The following is a 25,020-nucleotide window of genomic DNA, read 5'->3' on the forward strand; positions in this document are numbered from 1 at the left end:
CCTTCAGCCCAACACTAGCTGATATCAAGGTCAAGCTCATAGGCCACTATGGCTGTTTCCTTCCATCACAAACTTACCTCGGCAGACGGGGCCTATTTATGTCACCTGAGCACCCCAAAATACACCATGAAATTCACTACTGTATGTACCAAACCCAAAAGTTATGAAATGAGAACAAAATCATGTCCTCGGCTCTTTTTTTCAAAAGGTATTTTATGAACTTTTAAAAATCCACACAACAGTGAGTCATAAAGCGACTAAGAAGTTAGTTTAATCACCTTTCTCTCAAGGATAAATTCCCATCTGATCCTCAGATCTTTTCCTATGTGACTGTCTTCCTTGTAGCCAAGGCCTACTTTTAAAATATTTTGGAGTTTATTTTAATATCCATAATTAACAGATTGAAGGCAATCACAAATTGCTATAAAACAGCAACCCCGAGACTCTAAAAATAAAAATCCCAAACATCTTTCCCCCCTAAGACAGCACCCGGCAGAAGGTCTGTGAAACCTCTGAATTCTGAGTATTCAAAACGATATGGAGGACAAAGCAGCATTCTATTACATTCACAGGGTGGGGGGGCGAGTGGGGCATGCAAATCTGACCGAATCCGTGCCTCCAAAGAGTTTATAATTGGGTTGGAGAGGAGACAGACAATAGACATTCAGGAGATGGATTAAAGAAACAAAATTAGTCATAGAATCCAGTAAACACCCTAATTTTAGAGGCATATACACGTTTAATGAAAAGTAAACTGAATTAACAGAATTATCTGCATGGTGGAATTCTGGGTACTTTTCACTTTCTTTTTGTTTATATTATTGTCTACAACTTTTGCTACAATAAATACATTATATCTTTTTTTGGGGAAAAAGCCACTTAGTCCAAATGTGCTAAAGAGAAGTAAACATGGGGCTAGGGGCACGGGCTCTGAGCCTGGCCACCTGCTCATAAACTGGCCAGGGGACCTTGGGCAAACTACCTAACCTCTCCACTTCCCTGACCTGTTCATAAAAAGATAATTGCGACATCTTCTTGAAGATGAAGGTGTAAACGCAAAGGCCTTTGCATAGCACCTGGTATACATGTACTCTGTAAATACTATTATCACCACAGGAGCAGGTAGACTGTTTTGTAAATTACAGTGCCTAAGGAAATGTTTATGAAATGGCTGAACCTGAGGAAGAATTTTAAAGGTCAGGGAAGACACTTTGGAGCGGAGAACAGCCTGAGAAGGCAGAGACTGAAGATGACAGACAGAACTCAAACCCCTCAGACAAGCAGACAGTGGAGGGGACCCAATGGCCATCGACAGACACAAATCTCAACGTTTTATTTTACCAGCAGCAATTCCTAAGTGCTCCAGAAAAGACACTTCAGCACATGCCAACTCCATTGGCTCTGGCTGTTTACCCACCCCTTTGCTTTCCACACAAAGAAGAGACTCGGAGAAGATGCCTTCTGAATGTGTATCACCGTTTATTGTAGTTTGCGTTAGGAATTGAACAGAGGACATTGTCTGTGGAGGGGGCAAAAAAGGAAAAGAAAAACAAAGTATGTTTTTGTAGACTTCATTTCTTCAAAACACTTTATGGTTTCCAATCCTTTTTTACCCCAAAGGAAATTCAAGAATTCAAGTATGTGAAGTAGGGAGCAGTAATACAAAAAGTCTTCTGTTTCTGTGCGTGTGTGTGGGTGTCTTTGTCTGTGTGTGCCTTTACAAGCAGACACACTTCCACATTTCTTGCACTCCTTTTTGCTTTGGTAAGGCCAACCCCCAAAGGACACATCATACAAAGGACCCCTGCCTTGAACTCATAGACTCAAAAGTTGAGGAATTTCTGTACCCTCATAGGCTAACTGTAAGGGTTTCAAACTGTCACGTAGCATGAAAAACACGAGCCCTCCCTTCCCCCCCAGACCGTAAGTCATGGAAATCCTGATACACTTAGATACTTCCTTTGCTGCAGCTGCTCCTTAGATTCCTAACAGACGGGTTATGACAAGGACCAGAGCAACAGGCTTCTCTTCATTTTGCTTAGAATTAAAAAATTGTAAAGGGACATTTCAAAAGGAAAAAAAAATAAAAACTGAAATTCGAATTCTGAAAATATCTTGCCTTTTTTATTAATCATGTCATCTAACACCAATTAAAAAAACAAATATGTGAATATGATATAAAAATACGATCCCAGGATTAACACTTTGTTGCAGGCACAGTTATCTCACAGAATATATGTTTGGAGGGCCAGGGAAAGGAATTTATTTTTGTTTTCGCTTCTCTTAAAAAAATCCACAGCAGTGCAAGTAGGGTCAGGAAGGGTGGGGGGGGAAATAAGATTCTTTAGCAGCAAAATGTCCAAGGTTCTCTAATCACAATCAAATCAACGGATATTGGATTTAGGGGGAAAAAAAACTGGAGGGGACGCTGCCCAGACCCATTCATTATCAATCACTACAAGACGTCCTTTGCAAAAGCCCCAAAGTGTGACATAGGAAGGACGTGCTTTATTCCACAAGCAATCATGAAATGTGTCCCTCAAGCTTTTGACCACATTTGTCACTTAAATATATGTACAGGAATTGGGCTCCTCTTCTCATTCAAGTCCCGTCAGGTCTCCACCGGCTGGTCGCTCCAGGTGGGCTCTCGGTGTGTTTGCCACATGTGGCCTCCAACGTTTGAACAGCGTTGTCACCGCCGATGGTGCTTCTGCCTGCCTGGCAGGCCGTGGCTGTTTGTAGCAGACGGTGGGCAAGGGGGACGGTTTAGTGATCACTGTTCTGTTTCTCTCTCATCCAGGCGTGAATCTGTTCTCTCAGTTCTGGCACTGAGAAAAAAAAGGGAAAGATTAATGCCTCAGGTGGGAGGATTCTTCCTGAGAGATGATGCTTGTTGTTCTGCATAAATGGAATGGAAAGGCCATTCCTTCCCTCAGTGAAATGAAGACTGAAGAGGAGAGAAAATAGGGCAGGAGGTCTAGACTTCCATAGTGAAAGAGAGCAAAGAATGTGTGGTATCTTTTCCACTGAGTGTCACCAACTAGGGGGTTTCTGGACTCGGTCAGTTTCCCCCCCGTGATTAATCTCCGCTACTACAGGACTTGGGCTCCACCGCTCGGCCCTGATGGAGGCGCGGCAGCGCCCGCTGCGCCCTCTGTACCTGGTTCCAGCATGCTCTCGGTCAGCGTCTGTCGGTTGAAGGGGTCCGTGGGGGAGTTCAGCAAGTGTCGCAGGATGATGGAGCGGTCCATGATGGTGCCAGAGGGCAGCCGCACGGGGTCCGTCATCAGGGTGTCCATCAGGGGGTCTGCAGAGACAAAGCAGAGCAAACATGAATCTAATAATAGGGCCTAAAACTGAAAAAGAAAACAAAACCATAGGAACAGTGATCAAATGCCGCCCCCCGGGCCCCCAAGTTGAGAAGGTAATCAACGTTAGATAAAAGCACGTACACTGCCTTTTCTAGAGGGCAAAGTACCCTCTTGTCAGCTACTGCAGGGAGGAAAGAAAAGAGAAAGAAGACACAGCGGCGGGTCCTCACGGGCTCTGCAGCCAAGATGGCGGTCCTTCCTCTTAGGGCTTCTCAGAATTCTCATTGGAACACGCCTATCCCCACTTGCAAAGGCAACGCTGACCTTAGAATCTTCAGGTTTGAAATCCGCTAAGGCCTTTTTCCCCCCTTTCATTTACAATATGAACTGAAAGTAGGAAATGTAATTTCAGACAAAGTGCCTCCAAAAAGCAATCGCAGCAGGTCATTGAAAAGTTGAAGGCGCAGGACGTCCCCTTCTCACGTTACCTGTTCCCAGCGAACCCAAAGCAAAGAAGTCAGCCTGGGAAGGGGTCCACTTGCCTCGGAACTCGTCGGGCGCGTCGCTGTAGTCGATCTCGGCGCGTGCATTCTTGGCCACGATCTCTTCCACTTTCTCGGCGAGAAGTTTAAACTTCTCAATAGCTATCGTGGATTTGATCCCTGCCTTCCGCATCTTCGAAATAACTTCTTCAAACAACTCTTTGCTGTAGGATCTCTGCAGATGAGGAAAGACAATGTGAGAAGTAAATAGGGTTTAAGTGGGAAGAAGTAAGCTGCAGGAAATAGCCAAAGTCGGATCTATTTGTATGTATGTTTTTTTAAAAAGCCCTAAAAGTATAACGTGGATAAACATAAACACTTTTACATGGCTTTGGACACATAGAGACTGGGATAACACACACCCAACTCTACTAGGTCACTGCCTCTGGGGAGGGCTTCAAGATTGAGGCAAATGAGGGGAATTTTTTAGGGATTTCTTTAAAAAAAAAAAAAAATTGTACGGCTTAGGGATTTCTTTAAAAAAAAATGAGGGGAATTTAAAAATTTGAGAATTACTTTTACAGGAAACATGTATTTCTTTTAACATTTAAATAATAAAAAGAGGAGGGCCTCTAGTCTGTTTCAGTCCTTGCCAGGCTGGTGCATGAGGACGTGGACACTCTAGCTCCTTTCCCTACTGGTAAATACGGTTCAGAATCAAGGTAGGTCATAATCCAAAGGAGCTTTCTCCCGATCGCCGTCAATCTGTACCATCTCTTGGTTCAACACTAGGACGTGTCAGGTGCTCCGCTGACATAAGCAGACACGACTTGCACCTGTGACAGCGGTGGGGATGGTCAAAGGACAAGAGCTCACCACGGACCCAGACAAACCTGCACTTGAATTCTAGTTCTACCTCCTACCCCCTCTGTGGTCTTTGGCAAACCCCAGCTCTGCTGAGCCCTGGATTCCTCGGGTGTAAAATGGGGACAGTGACACCAATGTCACAGGTGCCTGATTCACATCCATCACTGCTGTTTCAAAATACAAAGTGTGTCCTAAGTTGCATTTATGGCAAAAACACTGGCCCCTTGTCCATGGAGTGACAATGAGGCAAACAGAGGAGAATGAGTAAATCTGAGGCAAACGACAGGATCGTACGCTGTGACCTGTCATTTCTCTCTGAGGACTCACACTAACGTCTGTACTTATGAAGATGAGAGACTATGAATTCGTCTCAATACTTGTATCCCCTCAGAGCGCTGAACTGGAAGATCTCCATCTTTCTTCTTTCCTTTTTTAACTTCAGATTCTAAGTAAGTGCACACGCTCACCTCCTCTCTCCACACACACCCACGCCCCTTATTAAGTCTGTGCACCCGGGGAAGAGGGAGGGAGGGCAAAGTGCCAGAAGGGTGCCCAAGGCCCAGCAACAATCTCAAAAGCCACCTTCTACAATCCTGAAAGGTTCAGAGAGCCTCAGTTATCGTTTCCTAAAACTAAATTGCTACATCAATTCAACAAATACTTTATTTGGCGTCCACTTATAACGAGCCAGGTAAGCCACAGTCCCCAACCCCTTTGGGAAGGGGCACGGGGGGAAACGGCCAAAAGATTATAGTGAGACGTCGGAAGGGCAAAATGAAAGTATTCTGCACAGGGAATTGCTGAAGCCTGGCCGTTGCTGTAGACACAACTGAGACAATTTCACCTCGAACTTCTCTTTTCATAAGTAGTCGTTCTTAACCCATCTGTTATCCTCTTAAAATCTCACCCATTCCGTTTCTCTAAAGATGGTGAGTTTTTAACCAGCGACTTGTGCTTGCTTATAAGTCAAGGTCTCAGATAAAGCAGTGCAGTGAACACTATCAGAAATCAAAGGGAACCTATAAGGGGACATGGCCTTCAGCATCAAAGAGCAGTGGCATCAATGAATCAAACCAACACTTAGGACTGAGCTGCTGCCTCATGTGTGATGTAGGTTGGGTCAGAGAAGAAGCAAAGGCATTCTTGACTTCAAGGCTCTTAGAGTGGTTGTAAAATTAAACATGAAAGCATCCACAAACCATGGATCTGATAAAGGTCTAGAATACATAAAGAACTCTTCTCACAACTCAAGATCAAAAACACAAACAATCCGCTTTGAAAAAATGGTGGAGGACTTGAACAGACATGTCTCCAAAGAAGATATACGAATGGCCAACGCGCACAGGAAAAGATGCTCAACTGTATTTGCCATGAGGGAAATACCACCTGACTCCCACTAGGGTACCTGTTCAAAAACAAAAATAGCACAACACAAAACAAAACAAGTATTGGTGAGGATGTGGATAACTTGAAATTGGCACCCTCATACACTGCTGGTGGGGATGGAAAATGGTGTAGCCAACGTGGATGGCAGTGCCTCAAAAAGTTAAACATAGAATTACCAGGACTCAGCGATTCTCCTCCTAAGTGCATATCCAAAGAACTGAAAACAGGTATTCAAATAAATGCTTCTCACGAATGTTCATAGCAGCCCCATTTGTAATAGCCAAAAGATGGAAACAACCCAATGATGCATGGATAAATAAATCATGGTCTATCCTTATAATGAAATGTTATTCAGGTACAAGAAGAAATAAGTGTTGGTACAGATACTACAGTAAGATAAACCTTGAAAACATTGTGCCAAATGAAAAAAGCCAGAAACAAAAGGTAACGTATGATGTGATTCCATTTATATGAAATATCCAGAATAGGCAAATAGGTCAATCCCAAAATAGGTAAAATAAAGACAGAAAGCAGATTAGCAGCTGCGGGGGCTGGAGTGAGGGGGAATGGAAGTGACTACTTAATGGGTACAATAAAATGTTTTGGGGGTGATAAAATGTTTTGGAACTGGGCAGAAGTGATGGTTTCACAACATGTGAATGTACTAAATACCACCAAATTGTACACTCTGAAACGGTTCATGTTATTTCACGTGAATTTCACCTCCATAGAAAGAGGGAAAGACTGCATAGGAGACGAGTGACTTCCGATGGGCTCATTGTTTTTAAACAGCAAGGGTGTTAACAGACAGTGCTCCGTGACCATCAGAGCTGCGGCCCACCCACAGAGCTGGGGTCCGCCCATAAAAGCAGTCACGCGTGGCCACCAAGATGGCTCACGAGGTGCCCTAAGACCTCCCTACCCTGGGCTCTCTCAGCCCAGGGACAACTGTCCTGTCCACTCTGCCTCTGACAAGGGGCTCTCGCCTCAGGTTTGTGAGTGTAAAGCTCAGTGGCTTTTTGTGCTGGCACCTGCCACCACCTCTTCTGGACACTTGTCTTCAGCCCACTGCTGTACACAGGAAGAGAAGTGTCAGTGTCTTTCCTTGCACAGCTGCCATCTTCTTCTTCCTTTGTCTTCCCAGGAAAAGACACACGAGACCAAACCGACGCAAACTAGACCAGTGTTCCCCAAGGAGAAAATGAACCTCTACCACCTGTCTTCTGGTGCTTCCTAGCCTTCCATCCTTCCTCCGCCAGCCTCCCAAAACCCTCTTCCAAAATAATCCGGTCGTCAGGGCCGTCAGAACCAATACAAACAGAAAACGCCCAATAATCAGCAACAGCATCACACTGTAAAAGGGGCAAACCATCCACTTAGAATGTGTTTCCTCTCCATGCGTCACTGGCACTGTGTGTGTTCGCTTCGTGTGTTTGGAAGACCAAGGCCATTTAAACATTTGAGAAGACCCATGGCCACTGTGTGGAGACCGCTGTCTGTGATTCAGGCGGGGGGCCACCACAGGCACCACCACAATCCACAGGGATTCCCAGCAGCACGGACGTTTTGTTGATCACCAAGGAAAGGCAGCTGGAAGCACTCCTTTGTCACCCACTTGGTTGTCACCGCCTCACTGGGTGTGCTGTGTTCATTCACACTGCAAACTATGTGTTATGTTAACTGCCTGTGATGTGGCAGCCACAGCAAGACCTAGCAGAAGAGGTAGCATGCTAAGCCATTCTTCCAAGTCTCTCGCAGGAAAAACAGAAGAGTCCCTGGGGCCTTTTCACACCCTGACTTCTGGCCTGGCTGGACCCAGAGAAGCCCGAGCCAGAGGACTGGGGAGCGTTTCCACTTCCTTCCGCTCACTGCAGACTGCCACTTCTTTTCCGTTCCTAAATATGTGCAGTATTACTTAGCTGTGGGCTAGAAAAACACGTTAGCATCCCCTCAAAATAACTGCAAACTCCTAACCCCATCCTTTACCACTACTTTTTATGGAAAAACTGCTTTGGACAAATGAGATTTTTTGCCATTGTAGGCACCCATCTCTTGCTTACATCTAAAAGTACCTGCATACGTGAATAATATCTCAGTAAAGCTGTTACTTTTTTAAAAAGCACCTACGATTCCTTTATTTTAACTTTTGGATGAGGGCTGGAGTAAAGAACCTTCTAGAATGCTTACTGATGGTTAGTTAACCTGAGACATGAGTAATATTCAGATAGAAAGTGTGAATAAAGATGGAGAGACAGAAAGGAGCATGGAACTCTTTGGACATTTTAAGTAGAGAGCAGAGAGGCTGAGAATATTGGTTCAGGGCCAGATGCCAGGGCATGAATTCTGCCTCCACCCCACACGAACTCCATGCAAGCTGTTTAACTTCTTGGTGCCTCGTTTCAAAATGAGGAATCTTAACTGAACCTGTATCACAGGATTTCGTGAGGATCAAATGAGTAAAAACATGAGAAGTGGTTAAAACTTGGTGTTCGGTTAATAAGCATTAGCCATTTCATGTTGAAATGACACAGGACAAAAGAACATGAAGGGAGGGGAAGCCACTTATGAGATTATTGGAAAGCACGCAAGTAAGGCTGGGCGGGGGCTTGCACTAAATAGGCAGCTGTGAAAGCGAAAAACACGCACGGATGTGATCACGGGGCCCAGGAATAAGGGAGAGGGAAGAATGTGAAGACACCCAACATGAGGTCTGAAAGCCAGAAGACCACAAAAATCTGAGCAGCAGGAAAGCTGGTGGGGCCTCGGGAAGAAGACCTGCTCCCTGAGAAAACGGGGCTCTTTCTGGGAAGGTGAGGGATTTGTCGAGGAAGGCCCCTCAGCAAGATCTTGGGTTCAGAACTCAACTGGAGGAGCTCAGAGCCAAGTCTGCTCTTTATGCTCAGAGGAAAACAACCATTTCATTTCTGTTTACACCCGACAAGGTCTCCGGGCCACTGTGGTCACAACTTCCATTTTCATACTAAAAACTTCTCAAAACCATATTTTGAAAAGTATCACCTTCCTTGATTTCAACTGGGGAAAATCCAGGGCAGATGGACATGGAATTGTCCAGGGTTTGCCAGGAAATCCACAGAGAGGCAAACTCAAGTCGCCCAGGTGAGCCGCCTGAACCCCCGACTCCTGGCGCGGCCTGCTTCCCTGGCACTGACCTGGTCGTCAGCAATGGCCTTAGCGAACCGCGCACAGTCCAGCTGCAAGTAAATATCTGTCAGTTGGTCCAACAGCTTCTTTGGTTCAAAGCCGTATTTCTCAGGGTTTTCAACTTTCAGGTCACGGCACTTGGGACCACAGAGTTGCTGAAGATTAAAGTTCAGCATTGCAGCCAATCGGGGTCCAAGTTCCTAAGAAATCACAGGATAATAGGACAATTCATGCTGTTGAGACAAGCGAGAAGGACCAAAAACTCCCATCTCAGTGGAGGAACAGGAATTGGCCGGATTAATCTTCACAGAATCCCTTATAAGTGCTGTGTATCATAAGCTGAAGAAAAACATTAATTCAAAAATTTTTTCACTCTCCATTTCTAATCCAATTAACTCCAATACTTAATAGAATGTTGCAGGCTGACTGAATATTTATAAATACCAACAAAAGGCAACCTTTTCTATAAATTCATGCTTTTCATTATTAAAACAAAAATCACTCCAAATTTGTGGAGAAACAGGTAAAAGAGGGAAAATTATTCATAATTCTACCATCATAACACAAGTCACAAACGTTTTTGAGCATGCTTTCAGCCATCATTTTATGCATTATTTTTGTATAAATTTCAAAACACCCTGGCCACTCAGTGTGCACCCTTCTTACTTATCAGATGCAAAGAGGTAAAAGAAGTAGAAGATAAAAATTTCAGCCTTGAGTAGTTTTCAATGTAGCCAGTGAGACAAAGCAAACTTAAATGAAACAACTGGAAAATAATTATAATGCAATAACCCCACAAGATGACGCAGTACCTACTATTGTTGGGCGTACACCGCTGTAAGCAAATCTGAACTAGGAAAATCTGGCTCAGACAGTAGTATTAAACACTGGCCGTAAGAAAGGAGCAGTGAAAGCGTCCCTTTATGTGACAAGCTTTCCATTCAATGTAATGACTGGATTTATACAAATTCAACCTAAACTTGGCTTGTCAGGAACCTACCTGTACACAAAGTAGAGTAGTCCTGGATTTAATTAAGAAGGGGTGGAGTACAGGAGTGAGACGAACAGAGCAGAGCAGGCCAGTCAAGGAAGGGCAAAATGGTGTAGCAAAGGCAAAGGAAACCTCTCAGCAGGCCCAGGCATAGGGTAGGGCAGGACAGGGTCCAGGCCCATGCGCAGGCCCTGGAAACGATTCATTTTAATGGACATGGAAATACTAGACTTTGCTTTCAATAGTTTCTTTTAAAAAATGAAGAGCTGAGAACTAAATACGGGCTTCATGATCATTGAGTCCCAAATAGTTTTTATAGTTTCCCACCTTCTAACAATCAGGTGACACTGTCACTGAAGTCACTGGACATAAAATCAAGCTTGGGTTAGAGCAGGGGTTGGCAACCTGCTGGCTGCAGGCCAAACCCGGCCAGATGCCCGTTTTTATAAAGTTTTATTGGAACACAGCCACACTCATTTATGTACTGTGACTGCTTCTGCATTGCAACAGCAGAGCTGAGTAGCTGGGACAAAGTCCCCAAATGGCCAAACTATTTACTGTCTGGACTTCACAGGTGAAGTTTAAAGAAATTCCATTTGTAGCCCTTTGAGAGAAGCAAGTGTCTGAAGTACGTTTAAATTAGTTGCAGAGTCCTTACACTTTTAATGGTGAGCTCTGGTTAGTTTCATGTTCCACTGTTCTTGCACCGAAATCTATTTGTGAAGAAATGTGAAATGGAAAAGGGAGAGAGGAGGAGACTCATTTCTCAAGCTGCACACAGGCCAGCGTGTGGCGGTAATGTTGGAGGTGAGAGTGAATACGGAAATTGGAGGAAATACGTAGTAAAATTACACTCCATTGTAAACTTGTCTCCACATAGGCAGTCAGCTGCCAAATCTCAGGCTTCCGCCCTACCCTGGTCCTGGCCACATCATAAAGCTTCTAAACTGTGCGTGGGGGAGTAAAGGGAAGAGGTGGGGCTGAAGCAAAGCAGAGATCTTCAATTATGTGGCTACGTTTCAATTTCAGAAACAGGACCTGGTCTTGCTAATGAAGGCCAAACCTTCTGTCTACCTTTGCTCTGTCATAAACCCTCATTATGGCTCTCATTAACCTTTGGCTTCTTAGTGCAACAAAGCCACAGCTAAGAGAACCAAAGATGTGACACATTATCGATTATTTCTACTTAGTATTCTCTAATTTCCAATTGCTGTTACTTACACTTTTCCTATAAATAAAACACAGAAATCAATAATGACAAAAATATGTCACAGCTCCAACATGAACAAGCCACAGTGCTGTCTAAGCGGAAAGTGGAGCCAGTTCTTTTGGACGTGGCAGTTTGCAGACTTCAGTCTGTCAACAGAGTGTTGTATCAATGAGCCTAACTGGGAAGAAAATCAGTAACAGAATTTCACTTCTCAGTGACAGTGATGCTGAAACATGCTGGATTTCAACAACTATATTTAGTTACGAGGGACAGAATCTGAATGTGGAACCCCAGAGACAAAACAAACACCCCAAAGTTTCTACTCACCGGTCTGAGAAACGGCTTCTGGACCTGCTTGGTGAGGATATGGAACATGTCCACGGTTTCTGTTGCCAGGGCAAGATAGGAGCGCGAGACACGCTCGTCCTGAGCAAGCTGAGACTGACGGGCCTGCTGCTGGTCCTGCGGAAATTGAGCAGACGCCAAACAAATCTCAGTCCTACTCAGCAGCTCACCAACACGCCAAGTGCGACGGAAAAGTACAGTCAGCTCACAACCAGCAAAGTGCGTAATGAAGCCAAGGGACGTAGGGAATGCTAGAACGACCCCTACTAGCAAATTCTCCAGATAACTGAAGTTCATTCCTCTCCGCATCAGAGCTCTTTGGGACTTTGAGTAAGGTGACCTTGGCACATTAGTTAACTTCCATGAGACCCAGTTTCCTCAATGATAAAAGATGTCAATGTGAACCTCTACGCAGGATGAAATAAGTGACCCTTACGTGGTGCCTGACACACACGGGGGCTAATAAAGGGCTGTTCCTGTCCCTCGATAATCACTCTTACTTAGTCAGCATTATTTTAAAAACATGCGATGTGTTATGTTATGATGCCGAGGCCTCTGCATTTGGCCCTATACCAAGTACCTGAGAACAGCTAAGCTTTTGAATTTTGTCTTTCTACACTGTTAGGCTGTCACCCCTTAAACTGTCAGCACGCTTGCTTGCCTCTGGCAACATCCACCTCCTTCCATTGTGCCACAGGCCAGGAAACAGGATAATAAGGTGTATTTCACTCATGGCTAAAACAGGTGGAACACTGAAGACTGAGATGAATAAAATACGGGAACATTGATAAAGACTTAAATTTTTCCATCTGCTCAGAGGCCAGTTTACTTTACGTTGGGGGAGGAGGACGAGTGAGAACAGGTGGAGTTACCGATGCGTGCCCTGGGTTAGGTGCCCTTCAAGGAAGTGCTGGGTGGGGATTCTGCAGCAATGCTGCGTGACCTATCCACTGCTCCTGGGTCAAGAATGAGCCGCCTGCACGGAAGGCTGACCAGCAAGCTGAGAGCCACTTCGGCGTGTGCCTGGGTGTCCCATTCACTCATCTGTAAGTAGAAGCTGGCCCCTTCTGCAGGCCAGCCCCTCCTCTAGGCAGTGCAGATCGAGGACAGAATATGAGCAAGCCCCCACGGAGCTTAGATTCCACTAGGGAGACAAGCAATACACACACACACCCCAACCGGACACATATAAGTCTGACAGTGATGAAAAATAAACCAGGAGAAAGGGAAGAAAACTATGTGTTAGGGTCAGGGGGTGCTACTTTGGGAAGGGTGGTCAGGGAAGGCCTCTCTGAGGAGGTGACACGTGCGTGGCTATCTGAAGGAAGGGAGTCAGCACAAATCTGGGGAAGCCTGCACCAGGTAGAGGGAAAAGCAAGGAGGCAAGTGTGGTTGGGGCAGTGAGTGAAGGGTGGGGAGGGGGCGGACGCTGCAGTGCCCTCTACCTGGGGATTTGACGGAGTGAGAGGGGAAGCCGGGAAGGGTTCTGAGCGGAGTGGCCTCAGTGAGCAGGCTGAGATTTTAACAGCATCCCTCTGCTCTGGAGATGCCTAAGTGGAGGCTGACAGACCAAACAGGGGCCGATTACAATAATCCAGACAACAGGTGGTAGTGGCTGGAGAGGTCAGGTCTGGGTGTATTTTAAGATAGAGCCCAGAGGTTGTGCTGAAAGGGAAAAGAATCAGGAAGACAGCGAAGTCCAGGTCCAGAGCAATCGGGAGAATGCAGCTGTCACTCGCTGAGACCGGGCAGACTTGGAGAGATCTGTAGGACCCCAGGGTTCAGTGGTGGACAACCTGAGACACCTATCAGACCGCCAGGCATGAAATAGGCGTGAGCCAGAGATGTTAAATGTCCTGCAATGTACGGGACAGTCTCTCGTAATAAAAAATTATTATTATATCAGGATTCCACTACACTCAAAATACGAACTAGCACCCTCACTGAGAAACACCGGCCTTGGGAGCCAGTGTGGAAAGAGAAGGGAGGCCTGCAGCTGAGCACTGGGGCTCAGAGGGTGGGGAGATAAGGAGGCAGCGGGAGGTGGAGGCAGAAGGTGACTTCAAAGTCAAACAGAAATGACTTCAGCAATAGCACTTGTTAGAGATTATTTATGCCCCTTTCTCATCCATTATTAACACAGACACAATCAATATCTGTTCAGTCATCTCAAACAAATGCTATTAAGTACTGTGAACAAGGTAATGTGCTCTGGACCCGTTTCCTAACCTTGACCTCCGAAGCTGGTCCAAGATGAGCTTGTAAGCGGGCACTACAGAGGGGCAGAGAAAGGAGAGACTCTGCAGCTGCACTGGTCGGGGAATGCCAGCCAGGAGGGAGGCCTGGGACAAGACCTTCCTCAGAGACACAGGGCAGGGATTTACTATGGGAGAATGGAAAGCAGAGCGTTTTGGGCAGGAGTGTCTCATGGCAGATGGAACAGTGACAGGAGCTGTCCATCCTGACACCTTCTCAGGGCCAGTCCTGAGGCATAGGTTTGCATCCGCAGTCTCTTCCCATAGTTTTCCCACAGGGAAGAATTATCTTGGATTTTTGGACGAGGAAACAGAAATTAAGGAACTTTCAATGTGTGGCAGTGGCAGTTCTCAAACCTGGGAGCCCTGGACTTCAGTGCCGGGGGTCATTCCTGGAGGCCACCTGTTCCCCAGCAGGTTCTGCGAGGGCCCAGGACTGGGCCACATTAGAGCCGACTGGATGCAGTGGGAGGTAAGCATGGAGGGATGCCAAGAGCTAGCTGGGGGGGCGTAGAGCGCCAGGCCCAGGCTGACTCCCTCGCGGGAGGCGGGAGCTGCGGGAGGGGGCCTCCGGGTGTGTTTAGAAATGCATGCGAGCAGTGGTGGGATGGACGCCAGCGGGTGCCAGTGCAGTGCCAAGGAGAAAGAAGACCACAGCATTTTCTCAATGCAACTAGAAGGGCAAGGAGCGTGGTGGCATGGACGGGAGAAATCCAGCATTCATGGACCCCAGAAAAAGTCCGCTGAAAGGTTTGTAATTTAAGCATGTTGTCTAGAGCAAGATGTAAACTTCTCCTCAGAGCTCCAGGAATACTGGGATGAAACCTTCCTGAAACGAGCTTCCACATCTTACATTTCAGGTATTTTTGACTCCAGAGCATTAGAACCTTAACAGTGTTTTCATTTTAAGAATGCTACTTCAAATCAAGAAAAATCAGTCCTCCGTCTTTTACATGAGAATTCCTTCTGGAAAGCAGTTCTAATTCAGAACTAACCAATATATGACATCAGCAGTAGCTGTCAAGGGCCTAGTAACTGGCCAGGGGGCCATCTAAATGGCGCAGTAAATGTCAGGAGAGGGCAGGACGCTGTCACTGGCACAGCATGCATTTCTCATGGAACCTGGCACAACAGGCCTCTTTTCCATTAATAACTAAATAGAAAAACCAAAATCGATGGAAAGGAAAACAACTCAACAGAATCCGGAGTGACTCATATCGTTGCCTAGAGATCACAGGAAGAGAGCAGATTCTTATCTAGCAGTCAGAATTCTAGAGATTTATTTCCTACTTTCATAAATCTTAATCAACATATTTGGACAATAAAAGTTCTTCTCCAAAAAGCCCTTTAAAAGGGAGAACATGTTTTCCGGACACATTTGGACAGACTTCTCATCTCTTAGCTTTCGAGATTTTTGTCCTGCCCCAGACCTGGGAGGCAGCTTCGTGGGAGCTTAGCGTGGAAGCCCCTGGGCCCTGACCAGCCAGTCAGGGCCAGGTCAACAGGCCCCCCCCCCCCCCCCCGCAGCCCCGCAGGTGCGCTTCCCGGGAGGCTGTCCCGCCCCTGCGCTGTCCTCACCCGGGGCAGCTGCTCCCACTGCTCCTTGTTCTTCATCTCTTCCTGCACTTCGTGGATCCGCTTCAGAGACTCCAGACTTTCATCCAGCAGAAACGTCGTGTCGTTGATGAGCATGTTTATATAGCGCACAAACTGCTTCCCAGAACTGAAAGGCAATGACACGGCTGTGATCAGACCTCTCCCTGAAGCGCAAGCCGCAGCAGAGCCCAGAGAACGTGGCCTCCCCACAAAGGGCCAAGCACGTCGCCCTACAAGACCACGAACCTCAGCACAGCCCAAGGCCCGTGGAGGTCCAGGACTACAGAGCTCTCCTTAGATCTCGTATTGTTGTTAATTAATCGTGATAAACTCACTCCACTGATGTGCCAGGGCCACCGTTTGACTCATGAGCGCCAACTGCTAATCTGGAATGTTGTGGGCAGGTTCCCTTGGCAGCTTCAATCTGGCCAAAGTGGAAGTATCCAGAAAACCATAAAATGCTTTTCTCTCCGTCAGAGAGAAGGTTTACCAGCACATCCCTGGCTCATTCCCTCTATAATTCTTTTTTTTTTTTAAAGATTTTATTGGGGAAGGGGAACAGGACTTCATTGGGGAACAGTGTGTACTTTCAGGACTTTTTTCCCAAGTCAAGTTGTTGTCCTTTCAGCCTTAGTTGTGGAGGGCGCAGCTCAGCTCCAGGTCCAGTTGCCGTTACTAGTTGCAAGGGGCACTGCCCACCATCCCTTGCGGGAGTCAAACCGGCAACCTTGTGGTTGAGAGGACGCACTCCAACCAACTGAGCCATCCAGGAGCTCAGCAGCAGCTCAGCTCAAGGTGCCATGTTCAATCTTAGTTGCAGGGGGCGCTGCCCACCATCCCTTGCGGGACTCGAGGAATTGAACTGGCAACCTTGTGGTTGAGAGCCCACTGGCCCATGTGGGAATCGAACTGGCAGCCTTCGGAGTTAGGAGCATGGAGCTCTAACCGCCTGAGCCACCGGCCAGCCCCGCCTCAATGATTTTAAATAGAGAAAACACTCTTGCAGACTAGATAAGAAAATATGCTTAAACTCACCACAATACAAAGAAAGCCCAAGTAATTACCCACATGTAACTAGACAACTAGTGAGAATTATTCCTTATTATAAAGAAAGTAGCGCTGAAGAAAAATTAGAAGCTATAATGTTCATAAAGCAGGACATTCACTTACTTTATAGAGCTCGAAGCTTCCAACCTACGGAACAGTCCTGCATATCATATTCTAATGGAGGGACCTGCCAGGAAACTGAGATGGCCTGACCTCACCGTGTGCGGCTCTGTGAGTGCCAGATTAGTCGGGAAAAGAGGAGCTACATTTCAGGATCTACCATTGTGTAATCAGGGCGGTGAGCCCAGGCCCGGGGGAGAGCCGTTCCTGTGGACAAGGGTGAGGAACATGGAAAATTCCAGAGCACCACGCAGATCAAGCTGTGGGCCCGCCGGGTTTCCTACACTTGTGCCAGGCTTCTGCTGGAACACAATTCTGACTAGAAGAGCAGGTCATGGTAACAGAGGATTACCTTAGAGAGTTGACTTTGCAGAAAGCCATTTAGCAAATGGTTACCCCACTGGTAATATGTGCATCACTGACTAGTAACTCAGTCAACAAGTGACAGCTGAACTCGATCAAACATCTAACAGGGATTGCAAAAGATCCAAGTAGATGGTAAAAAATTTCTCCTGAAGAATAATTCAAGAGTTCAACATTTTCATCTACCTTTCTTTTTAAAGCACCTTTATTTTTTAAGGCAATTTAGATGGAATTACTAATGTCCAGGGTTAAGTAGTTGCTGAAATTCCAGGTAGGTAATGAAAAGCCCTTAATCAGAGCTTTAGGGCCTTACTACGAAGATCGATGCTTCAAATGACGACCCAAATCCAACTGCTTCTAAATCTAAACTCCTAACATTTCTATCAGATTGGTGCAAAAGCAATTACAGTTTTTGCAATTAACCTTTTAAACCGCAATTGTTTTTGCACCAACTTAATAACTCTAAAGCTTGCATCCCATTCAAGAACCCTACAATGTCGTTTGAGTCATTCTGACTTCATTTGACACTGTAACCATAGGAACACCAAAAAACACTTAAGACATCATCTCAGGATATTTATAGATTCTTTCTTTAGGTATAATACCATCCTCAAAGTACCTTGACAAATCTAAATAACATTCAGCAGTATCTCGCAAGCACAGACCCTTAGCCCTCCCTGCTCACATCTCACAGTCACATCTGGAAAAGTGAAAGGAGGCTGAGACCAAGCAAACTGTCAACAAGAAGCCAGCTGGGAAAGCTTTTAAGCGGCCACTCTACCTGCCATTTGCAAGAGAACAAGCTGAGACATTAGGGGCCCAATACTCACTTGAACTCCTCCATGAAGGTGCCATGGTGAGCTATGTTTTGCCAAAGGCTTTTAAAAATCGTGCTAATGTGATAGCGAATGGTGAACTTGTCGTAGAACTCGCTGGTAGCGCCGGTATGCTCAACATCTAAAAAGGAAAGACAAAGGGACTGAAGGATATATACTTTCTTACCTTTTGTTAAATGCGGTTATTGCTGCTACAAGGTTACTGAGTAAATACAAATCTGCAAATTCAGACTTGAAAATCGCTTGGCGTCATTAGGATAGCATCAACTCACCAACGACCAGAAGCTGAATTATCATACCTCCCCCAATGTTAGTTATTAATTTATAGAAATTCCACAGCACTTCAAGTGAGCATCCCTGAGCAGAAAAAAAATTGGTTTAAATTTTATTAAGGGCCATGTACCTATCAAATGTGACTATTATTTTAATTACTTTTGTATTAGGAAGATTTTCAAACATGTACCAACGTAGAGAAAAGCAGAGTGAGTTCCCGTGTACTCATCACTCATTTACCAATGACCAACATCTGTGCGCCTATTAAAATGGAACAAAGATCAAACGTAGTCATCTAAATAACAGACAGCTTAAGCATGATCAATTCCTGAACTCATGGCAAAGTTTAAAAAGAGGGAACCTGTCAGGAAAGACAATAGGCTTAAGAAAAAGATTTTAGAAAAGTAAATTAAAATAAGATGCTGTTTTTCACCTATCAAATTGGCAGACATTACAAAAGTGACAATATTGAGTATAGCTGAGGACTTGGAGAAACAGACACTACAAATGCAGGTTGGGATGCAACCTCTTTGACACAATGGGACAACATGCATTACAAGCCATCAATATGCCCATGCCTTTGACCCGCCAATTCTAGTTAAGAAAATACATACAGATGAACGGATCAAGAAAACGTTATATATATATATATATATATATATATATATATATATGTATATAAATATATAAATATATAAAATGGAATACTATCCAGCCAATCTCACTTATATGTGGAATCCAGAAATGAAACAAAAAACCCACCCAACCAACCAAATTTAAAAAAAAACACTGAGCTCCTAGATACAGAGACGAGCTCAGCGGCTGCCGAAGGTGGGGGTGGGGAGTGAGCAAAATGGTGAGGCGGGTCAAAAGGCAGCAGCTTCCGGTTATAAAACAAATCATGGGGATGTAACGTACAGAACGGTGACTGTAGTTAATAACACTGAATTGCGTATTTGAAAGTTGTTGAAAGAGGTCTTATAAGTTCTTATCACAAGAAAAAAATTAACTGGACTGATTGTGGTGATCATTTTGCAAAACATACAAATACCTAATCATGTTGTACACCTGACACTAATACAATGTAATATGTCAATTATACCTCAAAAGAAAAAGAAAAAGCCAGAATCTTTTCCTGAGTGACAAACAACAACAACAAATACAACAAACCACATACAGGCGTGTTAAAGGCTGATCTCCGAGGAAACTCACTAAAGTACTACTTATGTTAGAGAAAAAATATAAATAATCCAAATACCCAACAGAGAACATGAGAAAATATTTATCATCCATTAAGTGAAAACCACAGATTACCAAACAAAATATACAGTTTGGGCCCAATCATATTTAAAAACTACACACATCTCATAATATATATATAATAAATTGACTGGAAAGATAGAGCAAAATGTTAACAGAGATTCTGTCTTGAGTGCAGGGACTACCAATGATTTTAATTTTCTTCTTGGTATTTTCTGTATTTTCCAATGAATACATTTTTTTGTGACAAAAAATAGTTATTTAAAATAAAAGGAATTAGGTAATTGACACCTACCATACAAAGATCTGAAAGCACTTATGTATAGTCATTAGATCAACCTTTCATCAAGATGAACTAAGTGTCATTTTATTAACTGTAGGAAAGTGTGAACTGAAGTGTGCAGAACAATCAGTTAGCAGAGTCTACAAGATACAGATACAGTAATGGGGTGGGGAGTGGACACAGCCTCTTACACCCTCTAAATTGCTCTTAATACCTGTACTAAATCCCAAACATAGCAGAGGTTAAGTAACTACTGTTAACTCATCAATGTACATCTCTCCCAACATTTAACAAAATTCACTCCTAATGCTCCCTCAAAACTGCTTCAGCCCAAGTTCTAATCCCCAAGTCCCACTTCTAAGAGGTTGGAAGTGAACTAGACCCTCAGCCTCAGGGCCTTTACACTTGCCGGCCCCTTCGCCTGCCACGCTGTGGCTGAGATCTTACGGTTCACTCTTTTGACTAATTTCCATGTTACTCCCACATCATCTCCTCAGAGACCTACCCTGACCCTGCTTCTTACAGTAGCACTGTGCCCTCCTCCCACACTCACTATCTGGATGGTGTCTTATCTGTTGGTTCAGTGTCTGTTATCTAACGAGAATGTCTGACCCACGGCAGCGGGGCTTTTGACATTTCACCACGGGGCCCTGCCATTAAAACCAGTGCTGACACACAGCAGGAACTTCACAAACACTTGTTACACTAGTGACTGAATCCATCTGGGCTAACGCTGGCTTTGCTGATTCGGCTCAGTGTGGGGAAGGAAACAGTCTTGAAGTTAGTTTTGGTTATCAGTGTTCCTCCAAATTCTGAGAGCTGGTCCTTAAACAACTGACTACTGCGATACAAACAAAATACTCTTATTTGAAAGTCTAATTTTACTTTTGCAACAACAGTTTGATCTTCAGCATTTTTCCTAAGCTAGACTACTCTGGGGTGTAACAGAGGTGCTTGTTCCATGTCTCAACGTCTAACTCACGTCTGAGAGCCAGACATGCTCAGGAGTCCAGCCCTCACTCAGCAGGCCTTAGCGTGGATTCGAGGGCCACGTGGGGGAGTCTCGGGGCTGCCCCGTGGCAGGCTCTCTGGCGCCCGGCACTTGGTGACTGTAGGAGGCCCAGCACAGCAGCCACGAGCACCTGTGCTAAAGGGCAACTGCTGAGGTGGCCGCCACTCGCTAGCTCTTGACCTTCAGCGAGCTTCTTGACCTTTCTCAGCTTCAGTTTCCTCTCATTTGTAAAATGGAGATATTTATAGCCCCCAACTTGAGGCCTGCAGTTCAGATTAAATGAAAGGATTAGTAAGTATTCAGTAAGTGGTGGCTATTATTAGCCGAGGTATCACATATCCATGACTACAGAGGTGGTCCAGGGCCAGAGGGCACACTGCTTGGTGGCAGAGGGGAGAGTGAGAACACCCCTCACCCCGGCCAGCTCCGGGGACCTGACCAGTGGGGCTCCACCAGGCCCAGCACTGGTCTCACAGGCAAGAGGCCTGGCCCCGTTCCACACGCCAACACACCCCCTGTCCTTTATCCCAAAGCCACGGTGACAGGTTCAGGGCACTAGTACAAAATACACGTAACTAAACTTTTGTTTTTAAGCTAACGACACATCGTGTTTGCTACAGAATAATTAAGAAAGTCAGATAATTAAAAAAAATAAGGAATAAACTACTCATAATTCTACCATTCAAAACTAACCAACTCACTGTTACTATTTTGGTATATATTCTTGCATACATCTTCTATCATATATACGTGTACCAAAATGTGGTCATACTCTACACACTGTTTCATTACTTGGCATTTTCTTTACTTTGATCACTTAACCACTTAATGTAAATAATACATTACTTTTCATGGCTCATAGAGCCACTGTATGGATAAACTATAATTTACTTAATTTACCCACAATTGGCAGAAATTTAGGTTGTTTTAATATTGTCACTACACCGAATTATAAATAATGCTGCAACGAATATCATTATAAACATTTACATACTTTCATAATTATTCCCACAGAATAGATTACTGGAAATTAAGTTTACATGTACGAGGGTGTGCGGGCTGGTTATCCAGCCTTATACTTGTCTTTGTCCTGCTGGGGCAAACAAATGCTTGCCTTTGCAGCTGGCCCTCTGTTAGGTTTCGCCAACAGGGGGCGCTGCAGGAGAACTGGCCCGCGGAAGGAGCAGCGACTTGGATCTGTGGTCTGCTTGCTGACCCGGTCAGCAACGATTCTCCATCCCAGCAGCAGCGGCCGGTTCTGGTTTCCTGCTGTGTTCCAGGCTTGCAGGACTCGCAGCCCTGTATACCCTCAGGGACACGGGCCCCAGGCCGCCAACGTCCTTCCCCAGAGGCCTGGGCCCCAGTTCCTCTCCAGCCTCATCGGAGCTGCTCCATTCCAATAACCCCAGCCTCTTCCCTAGGACAGGCGATGGCTGCTTCCTGCACCTAGAATCTGTGTTACCCCAGCATCCCTTACGTGCCTTTCCTGTCTTCCAATACCTATTTGACCAGTTCCTCATGTGAAACTCTCTCTACCAAAATAACAGGTATGCTTCTGTTTCCCTGACTGGACCTTGGCCGATATACAGGATCTAAACACTTCTAAGGCTTTTGGTGTGGACTCCCAAACTGCCTTGACCAATCGACACTCGCACAGAGTTGCAGAGCACTAATAATTCAGCACACCAGCTACGGCGGACAGGAAACAGAGTGTTCTCTGCTGTTGCCAATGTGACGATGTCAATAAATCTGCAAAGGGCTTGATCCTTTAGGGTTAGAAGATACAAGGAGGCTAAAGGAAGGAGAGAAACTCTTAGTAGACGCCACAAAGTCAGTGACCGAGGGGAAAGGCAGTATACAGGTTCTCCGAATCTGACCTGGAACAGGTCTTAGGCAGCAGGCAACGGATGGCTGTCACTGAAGAGAGGAAGCCTGCGACGGCCACTGCTGCCGTGAACAGCAGGGGACTGTGGCCGGGAGGCTCCAGAGCATGGCGCGCACATTCGACCACATGCCAAAGACACGTGAGTGAGTGCCCAGAATGAGCTAGGTTCAACAGGAGACAAGACAGAAAAGACATGCTTCCTTTCCTGGGAAACAGAAACTGGAGGGAAAATGCTCCATTAGCACAATCCTGTGCCCTTGGCAGAGGACAGGTGAATCAGTCCCACAGGTAATTGGCTTTATGAAACACATTTGCAAATGAAAAGCCAAATGACAAATGAAAATTTGGAATATAATTCAACCCGAAGAGGAGGACCTCCTTGCAGAGTGTCTGATGAGCTCTCAGTCTTGTTCACCAGTGTCACCTAGCACCTGGAACAGTGGCTGGCAAACAGTAGGCACTCAATGCATGTGTAGAATTTGTGAATGAGTGAAGACTCCTGGAGGTCCTGATTCCATTGGCTGAGTGGGGTCCCCAAGAATAAGCATTTTTAACTAGCTCCCTGTCTTACCCACACCTTTGAAACTCTGGGTGATAGGACAGTGTTGCAAAACTAATGCTGTAAATTCAAAGCTGAAACAAACCAGGTATTTTCAGGTAGAAACACCAACTTGTGCTGTTGATACTGACTGGCTCTCACTGTTGCCCACGTGACTTTCAATGGCGCCTGTGCAACCATCAGGGACTAGCATGAGAACGGTCAGTGGAGTATTTCTACAGCATGGGGAACAGCCGACAGTACGCGCTCTGGGGCAGTGGGTTAGTAGGTTAGACTTATAAGCAGACGACAGGATAGCAGGTAACAGATCTAGAGTAGCTTCAGCCACTGGCTTTTTCAGTGGCCTCACCACCCACGGAACCTACCTGTATAAAACTTCATCAGGGAAGGGACCAACAATTTGGTGGAGAGAGGATGGTTCTCAATCATTTCGAAAAACTTCTGGGTTCGTGGCTGAACGGCGGGGTTGGTCATGAACATGACCTCTACTAATTTGGCCACCAGGTACGGGTTCCGGATGTAGTTCTGGTTGCACAACATCACAACGAGGAACATCACGATATCCTGAGTACAGGGCTCATAAAGCACCTGAGGAGAGTACCTAAAGAGAGTGGAGAAGAGCAGGAAATGAAGCTCCGAGAATCCCGCCTCGGGTGGGCGCTGGGGTCCTTAAGCGCGGAAGGGGACAAACAGGTCTGGGAGCCAGGAGACTGAATTCTTCTTAACTGGCTGAGTTTACGGGACTATTCACACTGTAACTAGACAAACTTAAAACCCACTGGGTCTAGGCCGTAACGTGCTATATTGACTTCTTACGTTTTAGAAAATAAACCAAAGCTATGATTTTGATAAACTGAATTTCACAAAAGGGCTTGACTACCAAAAAGTCTTTTAAAAATGTTCTGATGGGGCTGGCCTGGTGGTTCAGGTGGCTGGAGCTCTGTGCTAATAAAGCCGAAGGCTGCTGGTTCGATTCCCACATGGGCCAGTAGGCTCTCAACCACAAGGTTGCTGGTTCAACTTGAGTCCCACAAGGGATGGTGGGCTCCGCCCCCTGCAACTAAGATTGAACACGGCACCTTGAGCTGAGCTGCCGCTGAGCTCCTGGATGGCTCAGTTGGTTGCAGTGCATCCTCTCAACCATAAGGTTGGCGGTTCGACTCCTGCAACGGATGGTGAGCTGCACCCCTGCAACTAACAATGGCAACTGGACATGGAGCTGAGCTGCGCCCTCCACAACTAAGATTGAAAGGACAACAACTTGACTTGGAAAAAAAAATCCTGGAAGTACACACTGTTCCCCAATAAAGTCCTGTTCCCCTTCCCCAATAAAATCTATAAAAAAACAAAAACAAAACAAAACCAAAAAACCCATAAAAAACAAAACAAAAAGTAAAAAATAAAAATGTTCTAATGGAGTTAACTGTTTTAATTTTTAAAAATCTTGAACATCAGTTATACACTCAACCCACTTACTTTGTAACCTTTCTCCAATGTTACCATTGAGAAAAATATTGGTACGAAATATAGATGTGGGTATTTCTGGCTTTTGAATGTTCACTCAGATATTTATAAACTGTTCCTTCTGTTTCTCAGAAACACATACCCAGTCATTAGAAATTCAACTCCATTTTCCCAGAATACACCATTATCAGCATTGCTAATCCTTTTCTGTCTCTGACATATCATCGGAAGTAGCTGGGTGTCACAGTTGGGCTTTATTTTTCTAATCTCTGGGCAGCAGTTACACAAAATTTCAGGCATACAATGGAGGCTT

The 25,020-nt window shown here is 45.3% G+C and overlaps 1 protein-coding gene across 4 annotated transcripts in view; it reads right to left on the reverse strand.

The window, feature by feature from the left end:
- Window positions 1-1,459: 1,459 nt before the first annotated feature.
- Window positions 1,460-25,020, reverse strand: part of UBE4B (ubiquitination factor E4B) — a 111,699-nt gene continuing 88,138 nt past the window's right edge. For all 4 annotated transcript variants that reach the window (XM_019746743.2, XM_019746741.2, XM_019746742.2 and 1 more), the window contains 8 exons: window positions 23,609-23,844; window positions 17,966-18,092; window positions 15,588-15,732; window positions 11,737-11,871; window positions 9,217-9,408; window positions 3,854-4,028; window positions 3,161-3,307; window positions 1,460-2,828 (listed from right to left, as the gene is read on the reverse strand). In XM_019746743.2, coding sequence (XP_019602302.2) covers window positions 2,767-2,828; window positions 3,161-3,307; window positions 3,854-4,028; window positions 9,217-9,408; window positions 11,737-11,871; window positions 15,588-15,732; window positions 17,966-18,092; window positions 23,609-23,844 — 1,219 coding nt within the window. In that variant the 3' untranslated portion in view covers window positions 1,460-2,766. The remainder of the gene's footprint in view (window positions 2,829-3,160; window positions 3,308-3,853; window positions 4,029-9,216; window positions 9,409-11,736; window positions 11,872-15,587; window positions 15,733-17,965; window positions 18,093-23,608; window positions 23,845-25,020) is intronic.

The sequence above is a fragment of the Rhinolophus sinicus genome, linkage group LG06, assembly GCF_036562045.2.
Source record: "Rhinolophus sinicus isolate RSC01 linkage group LG06, ASM3656204v1, whole genome shotgun sequence".
NCBI classification, from domain to species: domain Eukaryota; kingdom Metazoa; phylum Chordata; class Mammalia; order Chiroptera; family Rhinolophidae; genus Rhinolophus; species Rhinolophus sinicus.